The following is a 20,584-nucleotide window of genomic DNA, read 5'->3' as shown; positions in this document are numbered from 1 at the left end:
GCATGAACCAACACATATTCACCTAGAGTCAAATTTTATTTATATACAATGTTCTGGATATATACATATATATGCCATTTGATAAAACAATATATTAACCACTTTGATTTAGTTACTTATAATTCATGTGCCAAACCATTTTTCCATCCTACTTATGATAACAAATTGCCACCCACCCCTCAAAAAAAGATTTTTCATAATACATTAATTAGTTGTACTATAAGCTCTTAGTGTGATCTCAGGTCCGGCAGTATCCAGACGTTGTTTCAGGGGTTCCTCAAAGAACCTCTTTTTTTCTAACTACATGTCTATAAGGCCAGATTTTCTTCACATGAGTCAGTCAGAACACATATCACAACAAATTAAATGCAGAAGCAGAAATGAGAATCTAGCTGTCTTCTATTGAGTCTCTAAAGAGATTTATAAAAATGTGAAATAGTATTAATCCTTTTTTGAAATATCTTATTTGGAAATTGTTAATATTTCATTAAAAAAGTTATGGTAACACATGAGTTATTTTGCAATGAATTAGTAAAAAAGTTTAAACTATTTTAAAATTGGCTAAATTTAATATGTTTTACTTTTACTATAATAGATATCAATAGATAAAATCCACATAAACAAAAACTCATTGAGGAACGCAGTAATTTTTAAGACAGTGGTCCTGAATCTAGTTAGAAAACTGTTGTACTAAAGGATCTATGATAATGACTGGCATACAATCAACAACTTTATAAAGGCAATGAAAAAAACTGTTCTTTGAGATTAATCACTTTTCAGAAAAATCTTTTAATTTTGACATAAGTTGTATAGAATCAAAAAATCCCAATGTGTTTTTCATTCTTAGAACACATTATTTATGCAATATTGCTACTCATATATTTATATTTCTCTCATTTAATCTCAGTTATAACAAAAACAACAAAAGACCCCAGAACTTTTTATCACAGAGAAATCATTGCTCAACTTTTATCAAATTTTAAAAGATCTTTAAGATTCTCTTCAGAAAGATAATTAACATTTATAAATCATTTAAAATTAAATGACAGATAATGCTACAAAGCTTTCTACCTCCAAAATGTCTGCACAAAAATTTTGCTGAGAAATATATTCTTCCAACACTTTCAGTTCCCAGTCCAGTATGTAAGGAGTTTAAAAATTGCTACTCCAGAGCCTCCCCGCTGGCACAGCAGGTTGAGCACAGCGCTGTGAAGCTGTCCACAGCCTCTGCAGCACGGGTTCGATTCTAGGCCGGCCAGGGAGATACCCACGTGTTCTTTTCTCCCAGCTTTCTTTTTCTCTCTGCTTTTTGGAAGCTTCTACTGTTATATCCTCAAGCTCACAGATTTATATAATCTACTAATGAGACCGCTGAAAGACATTCATTTCTGTCACTGTGTTTTTGATATTTAATATTTCTTTTTTTTCTTAGAATTTTCATTTCTAGGCCACACTGGTGGCGCAAGGGGTTTAAGCACCGCACTGTGAAGCAATCCACAGACTCTGCATCATGAGTTCAATCCCTGGCTGGCCAGGGAGAAACCCACATGGTGCAGCAGACCTCTCCTGTCTCTCCCGCTTCTCCCCTCAGCAGTGTTTTTCAGTCAGTCTGCCTGTTCTTTTCCCCACTCTGTCTCTGGTGGATCCTCTCATCCCCCGCATCTCTGGCCTGTAGGCCAGCTCTCGTAGGCATAATTAAATAAATCTTAAAAAAAAAAAAACCAGAAAAAATATAACAAGAACAACAACAACAACAAAAATAAATAACAAGAACATAACAGACCAGTATTTCTCATGGACATAGATGCAAAAATCCTCAACAAAATATCAGCATATCAAACCCAAAAAAGTAAAAAACATGACCAAGTGGGATATATCCCAGGTTAATGTAAGGCTGGTTCAACATTCAAAAGTCAACTATCATATCAACAGGCTAAAGAAGAAAATTCATATGATTTTATCAATAGATGCAAAAAAAGACATTTAACAATATCCAATACATATTCATGATTTAAAAAAAAACTCTTAGTAACTAGGAATAAAGATGAACTTTGTTAATCTGATCTGATAAAGAACATCTACAAAAAGCTGAGAGTTAACATCATACTCAATGAGGAATTTGAAGCTTTCCCACTAAGATCCTCTCTCACCATTACTTTGCAACATCCTATTAGATGTACTAGCTAGTACAATAAGAAATAAGGTATATAAGAAAATAAGGTAAAAGATTTAAGTATTGCATAAGAAGAAATTAAACTGTCTTTGTTCATACATGACATAATTGTCTATGTAGAAAATCTGAAAGAATTACTGTGGTGCATCCAGGCAATGGAATACTATTTTATTGAATAAAAGAAATTCAGTCTTTCAAGCCATGAAAAGACATGTGGGAAATTTAAAAGCATATTACACCTGAAATAAACCAATCTAAAAAGGCCACATACTGTATGATTCCAACCATGTGACATTCTGGAAAAGGCAAAACTATAAACACAGTAAAAAGACCATTGGTTGCCAAGCCTGAGGAGGTAGGCAGAAATGAATAGGCAAAGTACAAAGGATTTTTAGGGCAGTGAAACTATTTTGTATGATAATGTAATGTGGCTACCTGTTATCATATTTGTCTAAATCCACAGAATGTACACTGCCAATGTAAACTATGAACTTTGGGTGTGTCATAGGCAGCTCTAGTTGCTATAATAAAATACCTTTCCTGGGAGGCTTCTCACAGTTCTAGAGGCTGGAAAGTCCCAGGTCAAGGTGCTAGTAGAATTGCTTCTAGTGAGCACTTTTGTCCTGACTTTCAGACTGCCATGTTCCCAACGTATCCTCACATGGTGGGGAGAGAAGGGGAGTAGGACTCTTGTCTTTTCCTCTTGAAAAGATACTAAACTCCATGATTAAAAAATGTCCTTGTTGTACCTACATGATGGACTACATGAAACATTCATCAAAGTGGAAATTCCAACATAATCACATTCACACAACGGGAAAATAGTCCTCCCCCCTCCCCTGAAAAAAAAAAGGTAGGCAGGGTGTATTATTTGTTTCTTAAAATTGCTGCTTTTCCTTCAAAATGTTCTGAAATCAAAATTTTCGTCTGTCAGATAGTATTACTACCCTGAAAATTTCCCTACCTTACTGAGTTTATTTCATATTTCTTTCTCACACACATATATACATATAAATAATGTATAGGTAAAAACATCACTTTGTATCCGGGCTGACAATATAAAGTTCTAAAGACTATTTCAAACTTTTTATTATGAAGCTAATTTTTTAAAGGAAGCTAATTATCTTAAAAAGATGTTTGTGCAAAGATACTACTTGAAAGATATGTTCACAAATTTTGATGTGCTATTTACTATATCATATGTATAATGATAATACTGCAAAAGAATCCTTCCTGACAACTGGAAGAATATCCTGAGAGTCCTAAGAAATTCTTTTTCCTTGAGACCCAAACTGGAAAACTATCATATGTACCACCTGAAAAAAAAAAAATCAACACTTCTAGAAATATCTTCCAAACAGACAGCCTGTAAGGGAGAATTCAGAGATAAAGTTATGAGGCTTTCCTTTTTGGGGCCCCTATTAACTGCAGAGGTGACGACCACAAAAACTGATAGTAAACCATCAGCTGGTGAGAGTAAGGAATGAATACTGCGTGACACAGAACTTCAAAAGTGGCTCCTCCCAAAATTTCCACATTTCCTCAGAGCAGGGCTTCCCTGGTTTAATCGAAGTTTAGAAATTGAAGGTAAAGATCAGAATTCTCTGCCACTTCTGTGGGGCTACCTTAGGACATAACCTTTTGAAGCAGCATAATATACAGGTTAAGTTTAAGTCATTTTAAAAGTGTTCATCCCACTCAGTGTCATTTATCACTATCCAATAGGTTTTGATAATTTTTTCTTTAAATATAAAAAACTGATACCTGAAGTTCATAGTAATAAAATAATTACTTCCACTGAAATATTGTTTATACAAGCAACTCTAATATCTGATTCACATTAACAAAACTAGGAAAATATACTTTGTATAATAAATAAAATATAAACACAAAATATTTCAGTACATAAATAAAAGCTTTGCACATCCCAAATGCAATACATATATAAAATATATCTAAAATTTAATGAGGTACTACAAACAACTATAGTTTTCATTATAAACTGCACATATATTTCACTATAGAAATATATTTCCTCTAATATTTTAGATTTCAGAGAGAACATGTATTGTGATATTGTAGAGAATAATTTTACATACTGAATTTTTTTAGTATCAACATTATTAGTAATTCAGTGGAAGTTTATGACTGTGATAATATTAACAATTTCTCAGTTATGGAAAAAGTACCATTTTACAGACTACGAAGACATAGTATTCTATTTCTGGATAAGTGGTAATAACGAAAATTAATGAAATTTAGATTTTCAACATCCTGAATCTTGACCACCAACTCTGTAGAATGATATGGACCAAATATAGGGTTTTCCATACAAGCAAGCTAGTAGGTTACCATCCCATTTCATTATGAAAATTACTTTAGAAGCACCCTTCAAGGCGAAATGTATTTTAATTGTCTCAAAAGTTAAGAAATATACTGCTTCTCAATATTTCAAAGTTTGTATGATAAACCTCTTTAGACAGTTTAAAACATGGTCTTTAGATATGAAAGAACAAACTAATAACTTAGGAGTAATGAAAAGACAATTGAAGGCATTTATTCCCCTATTCAAATAAAGGTGAGAAAGTTAGGATGCCTAAGAAAATGTCATGAACTAAGTGCTGGGGTGGGGGGTGAGGAAGGCATGAATTCAATACTTAATACAAAACCAGGATTTATTTTATTATTTTTAGTGGACTGTATTAGTTATCTGAGAAGAAGCTATTTAACTGAGTTATTGAAGGAGAAGCTTAAGCTAACTTTAGAGTGATGAAAAAAATCTATTATTTCTGAAAGTTGATAGTTTTTTATTTGAATCTTATACTCCTCAAAAATGTATAATTTTTTTCAGGAAAGAATAAATACTGAGTGAAAATCTGTATAACTATATACTTCTTTAAGAATGTGGGGTTTTGGCAACTTAAAAGGAAAATACAAATATAAATTAATCTGCCATTAACATCTTATTTCCATATGTCCTAGTCCATATAGTCTCTGAGCATATTTGTTTCAAATTTTATCTTCTAAATAAAGCCTCCAATTTGGGGGGTAAAATATACAATGTTTAAAATGTTTAAACATATGACATATATGGAGTACATAACAACTTAACTGCTACTAATCCAATGATAGTTATTTTCTGTTTCTTCATTTTGTGCTCTTTGTTCCTCTCGGTGATTAGCTGCAGTCCAAAATGTTATTTTTTTTAGTACTTGTTGCAGAAGTTTAGGAGGTAATAAAGATATCTGACTTTCTAAAATCATAGCATTTTTACCAATACAGTCAAGGCATGACCTGTAAACAAAACAACAGAATTATTAATTCTTGAGCCAAAAGTATTAATATTCTTATAGGTGTTTTTAAAAATAAAAGTCACTAGAAAGTTTTACTTGATTATGTACTTCCTCTATTGATTGGAACTTGACAGACTGTGTGTTCTTTCTAGAACACCACAATTAAGTGTCTAGTTTTATAATAGAAACACAGTGTAAAGTGATTATTACAACTTAAACCATGCAGAATGTTCTTTAAGTAAAAGACTTAAACTTGACTTCAAAGCAGGTTAGTTCTTTAACATACCCTTTTCCATGTATCTTTCCAGCCCAGTAACCACTTACTCTATTCTGAGAACTTTTTCCTCCATCACCCTAAGATAAAGCATCTAACATTCATTTGCATACAACATGACCCCCTTCTGTCTCTGTAATGACTAGATTGGGTCGTACAGTTAAGTAGACCAGGAGAGGCAGGCCTGAGCCAAGCAGGGGAGCAGCAGTAGGAGCCAACAAGAGACCCCCTAATCTCCTCCTAGGGAATCTGGGAGTTCCATTTTCCCCCTTTTGATTCCATCAGAAAGCAAGGTCCTTCCAAACATAATTCCTTTATAACTTAAGCTACTTGAAGGGGGTTTTATATATTAAAAAATAACAACAATAACAAAAATTTGATCAAGATAAGAACTAATAGATACTAAAAGTATCTATTCCAGGGCCTCCATGGTGGCGCAGGGGTTAAGCATAGCACTATGAAGCTATCTGCAGCCTCTGCAGCACAAGTTCGATCCCTGGCCAGCCAGGGAGCTACCCATATGGCACAGCAGACCTCTCCTGTCTCGCCCGCTGCTCCCCTCAGCAGTGTATTTCATTCGGTTTGCGTGTTCTGTTCCCCACTCTATCTCTGGTGAATCCCAACATCTCTGGTCTGCACCCCAGTTCTTGTATACATAAATAAATAAATCTTTTTTTAAAAAAGTATCTCTTTCAACAGAAAACTTTTTTCTTTTGCTTTTTTTTTAATTTTTATTTTTATATTCCCCATACAATTACAACCCCCTTATTTTGACCCCAAGCCCTCCTTTCCCTGCCCCTCAACCCCATAGAATGCCTCTGGTTCATAGTTGTTTGTTGATTTTGATATTTTCTTTCTTATAGTTACTCTTTTTCCTGGTCCCTTATTTTAAGTTTTCTAGATTCCTGCTATGAGTGAGACTATCTGGTATTTTTCTTTTTCTTTCTGGCTTATTTTGCTGAGCATGATCCCTTCCAGCGCCATCCATGTTGCTGCAAATTGCATGTGTTTATCTTTTTTGAATGCTGAGTAATATTCCATGGTGTATATGTACCACATCTTCTTGATCCAGTCATCTATTTTAGGGCATTTGGTTTGTTTCCAAAGCTTAGCTATTGTAAATAGTGCTGCTATAAACATAGGGGTGCAGGTGCTCTTTGGAATTGATGTTTCTGTGTCCTTTGGGTACATACCTAGGAGTGGAATTGCTGGATCATATGGAAGCTCTATGTTTAGTAGGTCAAGAAATCTCCACACAGCTCTTCATAGTGGTTGGACCAGTTTGCACTCCCACCAACAGTGCAGGAGAGTTCCTTTTTCTTCACAACCTCGCCAACATTTGTTGTTGCTAGTTTTTTTAGTATGTGCCATTCTCACTGGTGTAAGATGGTAACTCATTGTAGTTTGATTTGCATTTCCCTGATTACAAGTAATGTTGAACATTTTTTCATATGCCTGTTGGCCATTTGCATTTCCTCTTCAGAGAAGTTTCTTTTTAGCTCGTCTGCCCATTTTTTGACTGGATTATTTTCTTTGTTTTTGTTGAGTCTCATCAGCTCTTTGTAGATTTTTGTGATCAGTCCTTTATCATTAGTGTTGTGTGCAAAAATGTTCTCCCAGTCGGTGGGGTTTCTCTTTGTTTTTGTTATTGTCTCTTTTGCTGTGCAGAAGCTCTTTAATTTGATGTAGTCCCAGCTGTTGATCTTTGCCTTCACTATCACTGCTTTGGGTGATGTGTCTATAAAGATGTCTTTGATATGCATATCATGTAGTGTTTTGCCTATATTTCCTTCTATGTATTTTATGGTTTCAGGTCTTATGTCTAGTTCTTTAATCCATTTTGAGTTGGTTTTTGTGCATGGTGTTAGGTAGTAGTCAAGCTTCATTCTTTTGCATGTAGCAACCCAGTTTTCCCAGCACCATTTGTTGAACAAACCTTCTTTGCTCCAATGCATATTCTTTGCTCCTTTGTCAAAGATTAGTTGGCCATAAATCTGTGGGTTTATTTCTGGATTTTCTATTCAATTCCATTGGTCTGTGTGTCTGTTCTTGTTCCAGTACCATGCAGTTTTGATGATTATGGCTTTGTAGTATAGTTTGAAGTCTGGGAGTGTGATGCCTCCATTCCCTTCTTTTTTGTTTTTTTCAGGAGAGCTTTGGCTATTCGGGGTTTTTGGTGATTCCATATGAATTTCATCAGTAATTTCAACAGATAAACTTTAAATCAAAGAGGTAAATCTTTTTAAAAATATTTATTTATTTACTTTTATTTATACAAGCACTGGGTACAGTCAGAAGAGAATTTACCAGAGCCAGAGCAGAGAGTAGAACAGGCAGAGTAACGAAGTACACTGCTGAAGGGAGTAGTGGGCGGCAGGAGAGGTCTGTGCGCCATGTGAGACCCTTGCCAGGCAGCCGGGGATCGAACCGGTGCTGCAGAGGCTGCGGGTAGCTTCGCAACCCAGCGCTCAACTGCTGTGCCACCGAGGAGGCTTAAAATATTTTTTTAATACATAAGTTCTTTGAGGAACTATGTCTATTCCTTTTTGTTTCTTCTCAGTATCTCAACACAGTAAGTGCTAAAGTTTTAAATAAAATAGCATGCTGGCTTCACTGTGGACAGCTGGTCTACTTAAATGTAAACATGCCTCACAATAATACTACTAAATTCCTGCAATATTCAAGTTTTGATGTACCAAAATATTCTCAGCATCAAAAGGGCACATGCCCATTCACAGGAGCACTGTTCTAGGCACAACAGGTGACACCAAGAAGCTAAGGCTGATGTTCACTCCCAGGCCTAGTCTCCAGTACAGGCCCATGCAGTAGCCTGTCCTTTCCTCATTTCTATACTGGTTCATCTTCCCCTTCGTTGTTTTCTTCTCTTCCAAATCTCTCCTCTGTGCTTTTTGGAATACAGTTATGTCTACAAGCATTCCAACGGGAGGGGGCAGGGCTACTGATGGCCTAGTTCCAGCAGACCAGTCTGACGGCCATGTCTTCGCCATGGCCTCCTCCAACAGCCCTCACTTTGTGTCTAACCATTGCTATAGTCTCACTGACTTTCCTAACCCGCTCACATATCCCTCCAGCCTCTCATTCACATTCTTGCCAAAGGAATTTTCTTTCTTTTATCTAGGAAATGTTGGTTTACATTGTCGTTTATATTTTGGGAGTCTAGGCTCTCCCTTCTCAGGTGTTATTAGCATAGTACACCTACCACCAAGGCACCATAATCATTGTGCTCCCTCTCCACTGTGTTCTCCCTCCTCCACCCTCTCCTCCACCCCCACTTCTCAGTTCTTTAGTCAGCATTCAAGAATAAATTTTTAAGTTTGGGTTTACCTGATCCTTCAAATGAATTTTCTAATTTGTAATATGATCACCTCATTCCTCTGCTCAAAAATTTTAAACATTTTCTGGTCTCCTTCCTACAAAATCAATTGCACTTCTCTATATGAGAGACAAAGGGGCTAGATAAATTATGGTTTCTGATTTGTTGTCCAACTTTGTGTCTTACAACTGCCTACCTCCTATTTATGTCCCAGGGATATGCAGAAATTCAGAAATCCCATAACATACCATGTTCTTATATGTATTTTGTACTAACATATTTGCATTGATTGATCATAGCAAATTCTTGTCCCAAACCTTTCTTTTACTAAGACTTCTCAAACCTTTGCCATTTTAACTGCGTAGACAGAATATTCTATTTGTAGAGAACTTTGTTCCTCTTAAAGCACATTTATTATTCTATTATGGTTGTTTGAAAGCCTGTCTTCTATATTACTGGCAATATAAGGGAAATGGCTAGTACTGTGACTTTTCTTTCATAGTGCAGTGCCTTCCCATGGTAGGCACTCGAATAGTCTATTTCTAGATGCCTGCCTACAAGGAACTTCAATCTACTTAAGTTTTGTTCACAGCAGAAGTAACAATAGAATATAACAAAACTGTATAAGTCATTACAGAAGTGATTTTCAAACTTTACCTGCACATTAGCATTATCTTGTGATCTTTTGAAAATTCCATAGTCCATATCACAACCCAGACCAATTAAATCACAGTCTATGGGGGTACGACACAGGCATCAATACTTTTTGGCAGTTCTCTCTCTAGTCTAATGTGCAGACAAGTATGGAAACCATTGCACTAACAGAAGGAACAGTTTGTTAGGAAGGTCTACTTGGAGCTGGTCTAGTGATTTTCAAGTGGTTCAAGTGATAAAACATCTGGAAGTTATAGTTACAATACTTGACATAAAACATGTCAACCCTTGAGCCTCCCTGATGGCGTGGGGGGTTGGGACGCAGCCTATGAGGCTGTTCTCAGCCACTGTACCACGTTTGATCCCTTGCCAGGGCACAGCGGACCTCTCCTGGCTCGACCGCTGCTCCCCTCAGCAGTGTATTTCAGTTGTTCCTCCTGTTCTGTTCCCCACTCTGTCTCTGGTGAGTCCTCTCACCCCCCACTCCTCTGGCCTGTACCCCAGTTCTTGTGTGCATAAGTAAATAAATCTTTTTTAAAACAACAACACGTCACCCCACCCTACACACTCTCTTGTGCTATTCCCACTGAATAAAATACCCACACTTGTTCACTGGGCAACTTCTACTTCATTGCAACTTTTCCTCCCAACTCTCATAAACATAAATAAGGGCTTCCATAACTCTTCCACTAAACTTTATACACTCCTTTTAAAGCAAAAGTTCATGAGCCAAGACACTGTAAGTCATGCCATCAACCTAATAACATCTTTGAGGCTAAGAAAAAGAAATTCTAGTTTAAAAAGTAAATTAAATGCACATATATGTTATTATTAGATACACTCTGATTTTAGAAAAGTTAAAATGAAAAAAAGCAAAATACAGTATGCTTAATATTTCTATATGAACTAAACGCAGTTTTACTAACAAAACAGTGACTGTACTGTATATTTTAATTTTTAGAGATTGGTATATGGTTCATCATTACAAATTTGATTATACACTTAGAAAGATGTAAACATTTTCTTAAGCTCAAGTCATAAGCTACCTGTAAAAGGTTACAAAGCATCCCAAGGAAGAAATGATCATACCCTAATGGCACATATATGTAAAATAAAGAACTTGCTTACCTGAGTAGTGAATATGGTTGTATTTGAAAGATTAATAAATCATTACAGTGACCCTGATCAACATAAAAAAGGAATTATCAAGGTCTGTGGTCAAAATAACAATGCATTATTCATCAAATATTTTACTTTGTAAGTGTTAAATTACTCAAAGCAGCAAACAGATCTATCTAGCCAGACACACACACACACACACACACACACACACACACACACACACACACAATTTGCTATCCCGTAAAGTTTTGGATAAGTTACTATTTTTCAGTGACCACAGCCTACATAATTAGAAGTTAAACCCAGAAACATGTTTATCTTTTAGAACAGTGTGTTCAAAATAAGAAATAGTGGTTTTCAAAATTTTTAAAGCAAAACTTTTTTCCTCCCTAAAAAAATCTCTTTCTTAATCCTGGCTTCCTTTTTCAGGTAGCACCAGGATTTCCTAAGAATTCTTAATTTGGAAATCACAGATCCAGATTTTTTTTGAGTAATGATTCCCTCATCTAAAGTTAATGAGTCAATAAAAAATTCTTTAATCCTTTCCAATAAGTCTTTAGAATTTCATAATTTATGACCATGATTTTAATTAGAACTTATATTATGGGAAACTTTGTATCCTAGCTAAAACTTTCTAGTGCCAGAAAAAGAAGACAAACCTTAACCTTTGCTTTTTTTTTTTTTTTTTTTTTTTATAGAGGCATGTTTTTATTTATTTATTATTTTATTTGTTTGTTTTTGTTTATACATGCACTGGGTACAGTCAGAAGCACGGGAGGGTGAGAGAATTCACCAGAGCCAGAGCGGGGAGCAGAGCAGGCAGAAGGACCGAAGTACACTGCTGAGGGGAGCAGCGGGCGGCAGGAGAGGTCTGCGCGCCATGTGGGACCCTCCTCCGGTGGCCGGGGAGCAGCCGGGGATCGAACCGGCGCCGCAGAGGCCGCGGGCAGCTTCGCAACCCAGCGCTCAACCGCTGCGCCACCGGGGAGGCCCAACCTTTGCTTTTTAATTAAATACAAAGTTGTGATTTTGATCTTTCATGGAAGGGCTGATTGTCAAAGAAAGTTCTAAAAATCTCTCTATGTTTAAATTGGAGAACTCATAAAAATAAACCAAATTCCCTGGAGCAGTGCCTTGTATTTCAGGATTCCCTACTTGGTAGAAGCAACTCTGGAGATAATTATTCCTGAAGATGAATTATTCTCCAATCTCTCCCATTCATCGGCCTCATGAGGCCGATGCCCTCCAGAGGGACTCTGGTGCATTGTACTCCACCCCTGAAGACTGCTGCTGTACCCAAAAGTCCCCCTCAAACCAGAGCTGTCATTCCTGAACTCCCCGCACCGTCAGACACCACGTGACTGTGGCCACCCAGTCTAAATTTTCTAAGGTGCTAGGAGTGAAAGGAACATTACTCAAAAATGCTCTTCATTAGTCCTTTGATCTTTGTTTCACCAGACGTTCACTTTTTAAAATTGGAATGCTTTAAACTCAAATGTAAAGCAGGTGAAGCAATGTCAAAAGATGCATAAAATAAAAAGAAAGGACACTTGAAACATTTCAAAGAAATTCCTCTTGAGGGCCTCCCCGGTGGCGCAGTGGTTGAGCACTGGGTTGTGAAGCTGCCTGCAGCTTCTGCAGCGCTGGTTTGATCCCGGGCTGCTCCCCGGCCACCGGAGGAGGGTCCCACATGGCGCACAGACCTCTCCTGCCGCCCGCTGCTCCCCTCAGCAGTGTACCTCGGTCCTTCTGCCTGCTCTGCTCCCCGCTCTGGCTCTGGTGAATTCTCTCACCCTCCCATGCTTCTGACTGTACCCAGTGCTTGTATAAATAAATTTTAAAAAATCTTAAAGAAAAAATAAATAAATAAAAAGAAGTTCCTCTTGAGGGGAGAAGCTAGCGTTTATGATATTTTGGTGGTAAAGTTAGCTAGTAATTTTCCTGGGTATTTATTATATTTTGTAGCCTACATATCACATGATATAAATATCATGTATAACTTACAAATATTTTAATTCAGTAAAATCATAAACATCCACACCATGGGGAGGCTCAAAGAGAATCATCCTTTAAAAGCTCATCTTCAATAGATCTATTGTGATTTTGTGATATTGTGAATTATAGCAAAAAATATGTACTTGGTCCTTGTGCCTGTTTACCACAGAACATCTAAAACCCTTGGTATTTCCTAACTGGTCAGAATCATAAAGGTGTCTTTTATTAATGACTTTTTAAAAGTCCTTAGGTCACCTGAATAAGGAAACCAAGAGGGTGATTTTTCTGGTTGGAACTTTGAGTCCCCTCACTCTCCCCAACTCCTGGAAGGAAAAGGGAATGGGAATGGAGTTCAATTACCAATAGCCCCTGATTTAACCAACTACAGGTATGTAATAAAGCTTCCATAAACCTGCAAAAGGGGAGGGTTTGAAAAGCTTCCAGGTGCACTAATAAAGTTTTGGGTAAAGTGGCACCCCCAGAGCATAGAAATTCCCTGCCTCTCCCCACATACTTTGCCCTGTACATCTCTTCATCTGACTGTTTGGAAATTACAACCTTTTGTAAATCAATGAACTGGTAAGTAAAGTGTTTCTTCCAGTTCTGTGAGTTGCTCTAGCAAAACAGTGGGAGGCATTGGACCCTCCAATATATGGCCAGTCAGTCAGAAGCATGACAATCTAGACTTGCAATTGATGTCTAAGGTGGAAATGTATTGACTTGTAGGATCTGGTGCTACCTCTGGGCAGATAGTTTCAGAATTGAGTTAAATTGTGGGTCAGCCACCTGAAATTGGAAAATTGTTTATTGGTGTTGATAACGAGAATCCAAAATATGCTGAAATGCTTGACAAAAGCTGTTCTACCTGACGATTAGTCATTCCATAGAGCAACATTTCATGGCCTTCCCCTTCCAACTTTTGCAATATGGGAGACTTCAACCATCTTGCTGAACAGCCACCTAGTTTGAATAGCAAAACTACTCAGGAAATATTTAGATATATAATTTCTTACTGTATCTAAGGAAAGTAGATCATCCTTGCTTCCACCAAAAACCATTATTTCATTTTCTTTCCCCAAGCAAGCTGTGTGCCATAACCTATGATTGAAAATTATAAAGAGTGACATACTACCAAGGAAGAAATATATCACATACAAATCAATCTGTACACTCTTAAAATTTAATCTCTATTTCAAAAGTAACATAATTGAATGTTGGCACATCCTCTAAAAGATCAGATTTTAAAGATTCATTTATAATCACTAGAGGATTAGATTCTAGAGTTTGTTACAAATCATACCATTCCAGTTAAGAAGATAACTTCTAATAAATCTATTATTTCCCCCAACTTTTTCTAACCTTATTATCATGGAAATAAAATAAATTAAAAAGTAACTGATCAGGGCCTCCCGGTGGTATAGCAGGTTGAGCTCAGCGCTGTGAAGCTGTCTGCAGCCTCTGCAGCGCGGGTTCGATTCCTGGCTGGCCAGGAAGATTCCCACATGGCGTGGCAGACCTCTCCTGTCGTGCCCGCTGCTCCCCTCACCAGTATCTTTGGTCCGTCTGCCTGTTCTGCTCCCCACTCTGTCTCTGGTGAATCCTCTCACCCTCCTGCGCCTCTGGCCTGTACCCCAGCTCTTGTATAAAAATAAATCTAAAAAATAATAATAAAAATTTAAAAAAAGTAACTGATCAGCCAACTGCTAAATTTTTTATTACTATCACAATTTTCTTATTACTTTCTGCCACGTTACAGTTCCTATCCCTTTTACTCTTTCTTACTTTCTCCTTCCCATGACCTGACAAATCCAAGCTGTCATCCCCTTCATATTTACTTGGTTACATTGTATATCATCACTCTGGGTGCAGATACCATAACATGTTTCTAGTTTTTTCATTCTCTAATCTCTCCCAGCTATTTATACATAGGTAATAAAGAATATTTTTCAAATGCTGACATTTGACAAGGATATTTTCAAATCAGGAAGCATCTGTGCCATTTTCCTTAGCCTAATTATGATCAGTAGCTATTTGTTTTTCTCATAAATCTTAATTCTTGCCTCTATCCAAATGAACCCTCTACTTCAATCAAGTTCATTTATTTCTATCCCCTAAGACAAAGGCTTTTATCTCTGGATTTTTGTTCATGCCGTTTCTTATGCTTCAAAAAGTAAGTCAGGGCCTTCCTGGTGGCGCAGGGGTTAAAGTTTCCGTGCTATCAAGCTGTTGCCAGTAGTTTGATCCCTGGCCAGGGAGCTGACGCACATGGCACAGTAGACCTCTCCTGTCTCGCCTGTTGCTCCCCTTAGCAGTGTATTTCAGTAGATCCACCTGTCCTACTCCCCCACTCTGTGTCTGGTGAATGCTCTCAACACCCCTCCCCTGGCTTGCTCCTCTGGCCTACACCCCAGCTCTTGTATGCATAAATAAATAAAATAAATCTTTTTAAAAAAGTCAGTCATTCTCTCAGGGGCCTTAACAACAGGCTTAAAATCTCCAAGTGGTCCAAATGCCCATCCAAACTGATTTTACCCTCTCTATTCAGTACCTTTCAACTTTTATGTTCTCCTTTTATAATCTTGTATTTGAAGTTAAGCGGCTCTATACACAGCTGTAATGTGTGAATCATTTGGCTCCCAACAAAGACTATTAGGTCCTAGAGGTCAAAAATTGCTCCTGTTGGGTGTCGGAACTGCTACTTGCTAGGTAATCAATGGTGTCTACTACCCTCCAATTCTGTATTCAGAGTCACACTGGTAGCTTGAAATTGGCCATAATGGAAATAAATGAATGCTATAAATTAGGACTTTTTTGCGTGTGTTTTTTTTTTTTTCTTCCTAGAGAGCAGTTATTAACCATTTACCAGGCCATCACTGGAAGGTAGGTAATCTAATTTTATGCTTCTTAGAAACACCTAGTATGGTATTCTGCATCTAGTAGGTACCCAAAAACTTTTGATTAATGAAAGCAAACACAAATACCAACATAATTTATTCAGTGATTAAATGAACACATTATTTTTTTAAGGAATAGAACATGTAATGTTCTTTCGTAAATGGTCTGATAATTCATATCCATCTCTGATTTCACATAATTTATCAAGAATAACTTCATGGTCTTATAAACATTCAAAATTTCTATAACTCTAACCATCAGGAAAAAAGTACATATATATGTCTCAATTTAGAGGCCAAATCAAGGATTTTCAAAGTCATTGTTTTGACTCTGATTACTTTTTTACTGAGTATTCTGATTACTTTTCTCAATAGACCAAATTGTTGAAGCAACAGATAATGCAATTAATATATATTGTCATTTTTTTATTATCATAAGTTGGTTTTAGTACATTAATATTTTTTACTTAACCTCTGCAAGTGCAAACAATGGGATAATGCACAATTTGTTAAATTAAATACTTTCCTCAAACAATCATAAGCACATTCAATGACCCATGTACTTAAGATCCAGGATAGAAGTGAATCATTAGAGATTTTGTTTGAGAAATACTCTGCCCAATTCTCCAATTTACATGTTAGAATATAACTTAATATAAATCTTCAGCAAAACTCACGTTATGTTGTGGGGCTGGGATAGGAGATTAGAAGAGGGATTTAGAAAAGGAGGTAGAATAGACAAATGTCCTCATCTATGGGGAGAAATAGTTTTATTTCCTGGACAGAAGGTCATGTGTGACCTTGGCAATTCTCATGGGATCCAACAGGCTCTGTGTATTAATACCATGCTGGGTATCTTTATAGACACGTCAGAAAGGGTCCTTACTGTAAGGCCATCAGATATGGCTATACAGATAGCTTTTCCACCAAGCATATTTTTATCTAAGATGAGACATGGAAAAGAGAGTGGCACACCATAGTACAGTGGTTCTCAATCAGGGGTGATTTTGTCCCCAAGGAGACATTTGACAATATCTAGAGATATTTTTGATTGTCATGATGCTAAGTCAGGTTGGGGATGGGGGACACTACTACTGACATCTATCGGGTAAAGGCCAGAGATGCTGTTAAATATCCTACAATGCACAGGACACCCTGAGAACAAAGATAACTTGGTCTAAAGTGTCAATAGTGTCAAGGCTGAAAAATCCTGTTTGCGAATAAGAGGAGAATTGGGCAGCTTACATTTTAAATTATAAGTTGGAAAAGTTTGCACAAAATGCATTTAGATGTTAATTAAATTCTCACTTTCATAAAAAAATTAGTATATAACCAGATATACATTGTTCTCCTTACACTAAACTGTAGCCCACCTGTTCTCCTCCTCACCTCATACCTGAAGATAGATCTGCCTTGTCTTATCTGCCTTAGGGAAACTCTGGCCTGGACTTCATCATCGAAGAACACTGGAAAGCCTTTCCTGCCTTGATTTTGGTGACATCTAGCTTGCAACCTGATGTTTTTTTCTATAGACTGATAGTGTATGTCCTCTCACAGCTGCTCTAAACTTATCACCTAAACATGCTAATAAAGCATATTATTTACATGACATCAGCTGAATTCAAAGAAATCTCTTTACATAGCTCAATTCTAACTAGTATATTACTGATAATAGTAGTATTGCTCTAATTACTTATTAAGGATTGAAACATAAAATAGGAGTATTAAAAATTAAACATTCTTACTATCACTTTGGTCTATAAATAATGCATACATACAAACAACTAGAAGAGAAACAACAGCTTATCTAGTCCAACTCCTTCATTTCATGGATGAAGAAACTAACAGTATCTTTCAGTGAATTGCCCAAAGCCAGAAAGCTAAGTAGTAGCTGAGCAAGCACTACAACTCTGGGCTTCTATATCTTATTACAAAATTTTTTCATTTAGAAAGTAGAGTAATACTAAAATTCAAAGGACCAAGTATTGCTAAAACAATATATTCCAATGAATTTTTATATATCAAAATATAAGAATCACAAAATTAGGATAAATTCTAAATGTTTCATGTATGTTAATATAGACATACACACTGAGATATATGTAAATATATAAATATCTTCAGACCTTATTCTCAAATAAGTTACTTAATTGTAATATATCTAGTTACTAAAATGCATATCATTAAGTTGATTTCACACTAGTATAAATAAGTTCAAGTAAAAAAGTTCTGAAATACATGATAGAGAAAATCTATTGGCAACATAACAACTATAATGCACTAAACTTGAATGTCCTAAGGATATATCTTCATTATACTACTCAAAGAAATTAGAAAAAGAATTGTCGTACAAATGTGGCTTTCTTTGCAGTTTAATAATAGTATATTGCTTCTATAATTTTTTACTCTATAATAAATAACAAGTGCTTTCTTCTTCAAAATTCACATTAATGAATACATTATAAAGAATAATAAAGAAAACTAATAATCTGCCATATACTTGATCAACATAAAAGCAATTTCCTCATTTAACTGCTCTACACATCTTTTAAAAACAAATACTACTACTACTACGTACTAATTAAACATAATATTGCATGAAGGTTTCAATTGCTTTTTTCATATTTATCAGGCAAAATTATGCATTTATCCAAAAGAATGACATTTTCAAATATACAAATATGATTGGAAGCTAAATAGAGCACTCCTAACAATCAAATATAATTAAAATGAAAAATTATATATATAACATCAAGCTTTATTTGGAATATTTCCTGCCTGGATGTCTAAGATTTTAATGGCAAACACTACAAATCCAGTGATATGTTTTAATACTTTAAAAATTCTTAACTATTTTACTATTTGTCAACATCTAGACTTACCTGGGTTTTGTTTTGGGCAAATAGGTAAGCTGCTTCCAACAATTTGTTTTGATATCATGAATCCAACCATCACCTGCAATATTATAACAGTTTAGAAATTAAAATTAGGTCTTTGGGAAAAATTTAAGAAATTTTACAAATTAACCATGCCACACTTAAAAGACTAACTTTTGTGTGTGTACGTGTTTTCTAAAAAAAAAAATTTTAGACATATATAGAAATAAAGTGAAAATGACATTCTATTCTCTTTTTAAAAATATTTATTTTATTTATTTATGCATACAAGAGCTGGGGTATAGGCCAGAGGTGTGGGGGGGTGAGAGGATTCACCAGAGACAGAGCGGGGAGCAGAACAGGAAGATCTATTGAAATACACTGTGGAGGGGAGCAGCTGGTGAGACCAGAGAGGTCTGCTGTGCCATGTGGGTTAGCTCCCCAGGTGATCTAACTGGTGCTGCAGTGGCTGCTGATAGCTTCATAGAGCTCAGACTTAACCCCCTGCACCACTAGGGAGGCCCCCAACATTCTATTCTCTTAAGAAAAACCCTGCACTCACTAACTGAAAAAAGGCTGATTTGACTCATCCTACTTATATGGATATTTTTACTTTTTCTCCATTACCCAAAATATATACCATATTCAACAACTATCAAAATTTTGCCATGTATGCTCCATTCACTCTTTTGGTTATTCCTGTAGCTGAATTATTTTAAAACAGATCCTAGATCGCCCATCAATTCCTGTATACATATTTCAGCAATCATCACAAAAAAAAAACAACAACAATAAAAACCACAAACCATTAGCACAGTTAACAAAATTGAAACTAATTTCCTGGTATCATCTAATACCCATAAGACCATATCTGAAGTGGAATCTATAAGATCTATAAGAGATGAAAATGAACTAAGAGTTAGAACATTTAATTTCCCATAGGTCAGTGACCAAAACAGCAAACAGGAATTAAAAACACTACATCTCATCAAGAGGTGAAATTAAGCAACCCCTTGTGATATGAGTAGATGTTAGGCTTTTTTGTTTTTTAGATTCCAAATATTTCTTAATTAAAAACCCTAAAAAAATGCATAAGCATAAAAATCTGCAATAACTAACATCCATTGCTAGGAATTGCTGCTTCCACAACCAACCTCTGGAGTTTGTTTCTTGGTCAGCAGCTTGCCAGACACAACAGATGCTCAGTAAGCATAAGCATCTCAACCAAAGTCAGGATATTAAAATTGAAAGGGGCTTTAATTCATTTAGGTTCAACCACTCTTATTTTCCCGCTGTACCTAAGAAACAGGAGAACATGGAGAGCCAAGGGTAACAGCAAAATGGTCTTCTGCCAATTCTTTTTTTTTTTTTTTTTAAAGATTTATTTATTTATTTATTTATACAAGCACTGTGTATAGTCAGAAGTACGGGAGGGTGAGAGAATTCACCAGAGCCAGAGCGGGGAGCAGAGCAGGCAGAAGGACCGAAGTACACTGCTGAGGGGAGCAGCGGGCGGCAGGAGAGGTCTGCGCGCCATGTGGGACACTCATCTGGTGGCCGGGGAGCAGCCGGGGATCGAACCGGTGCTGCAGAAGCTGTGGGCAGCTTCGCAACCCAGCGCTCAACCGCTGCGCCACTGGGGAGGCCCTGCCAATTCTTAACACAAACATGTAGTTGGAAAGGAAGGTAAGCCAAAAACCAGGTGTGTGGGGGAAGACATTAAATATCAAATGCAATTAATAAAATGATTAAGATAATAATTGTAAGCTAAAGTTCAGTCGACTTACTTAAGGGAATATTGTCTGCACTTAGTCCCCCAAATAGGAAAAGCTTATCATCAGCAATTGGTGTCAAAGTATGCCATGACCGATGTTTGGGATTTTCTCCATTAATAGGAATCCTGTGGCAAGGGAAAAATATAAAAAGCTAAATACTGTCTTAGTCAAAATAAAAGATTATTGATCATCTC

At 36.4% G+C, this 20,584-nt stretch overlaps 2 protein-coding genes across 2 annotated transcripts in view; one reads left to right on the top strand and one right to left on the bottom strand.

Moving 5' to 3' along the window:
- The window catches only part of POLE2 (DNA polymerase epsilon 2, accessory subunit), a 68,759-nt gene that overhangs the window by 2,258 nt on the left and 45,917 nt on the right, over positions 1-20,584 (top strand). The gene's annotated exons all lie outside the window — the stretch shown is intronic.
- The window catches only part of KLHDC1 (kelch domain containing 1), a 34,059-nt gene continuing 17,654 nt past the window's right edge, over positions 4,180-20,584 (bottom strand). Inside the window, exons 9-13 of the mRNA XM_037503286.1 lie at positions 20,403-20,515; positions 18,622-18,694; positions 13,859-13,943; positions 10,857-10,909; positions 4,180-5,467 (exon numbers count right to left, since the gene is read on the bottom strand). Of these exons, the coding sequence (XP_037359183.1) occupies positions 5,281-5,467; positions 10,857-10,909; positions 13,859-13,943; positions 18,622-18,694; positions 20,403-20,515 (511 nt within the window). The 3' untranslated portion in view covers positions 4,180-5,280. The remainder of the gene's footprint in view (positions 5,468-10,856; positions 10,910-13,858; positions 13,944-18,621; positions 18,695-20,402; positions 20,516-20,584) is intronic.

This window comes from Talpa occidentalis, unplaced genomic scaffold (assembly GCF_014898055.3).
Source record: "Talpa occidentalis isolate TD23 unplaced genomic scaffold, MPIMG_talOcc4v2.1 talOcc4.11, whole genome shotgun sequence".
NCBI classification, from domain to species: Eukaryota; Metazoa; Chordata; class Mammalia; order Eulipotyphla; family Talpidae; genus Talpa; species Talpa occidentalis.
Note: the sequence above shows the minus strand (reverse complement) of the source record. Positions and strands in the feature narration are given on the sequence as shown.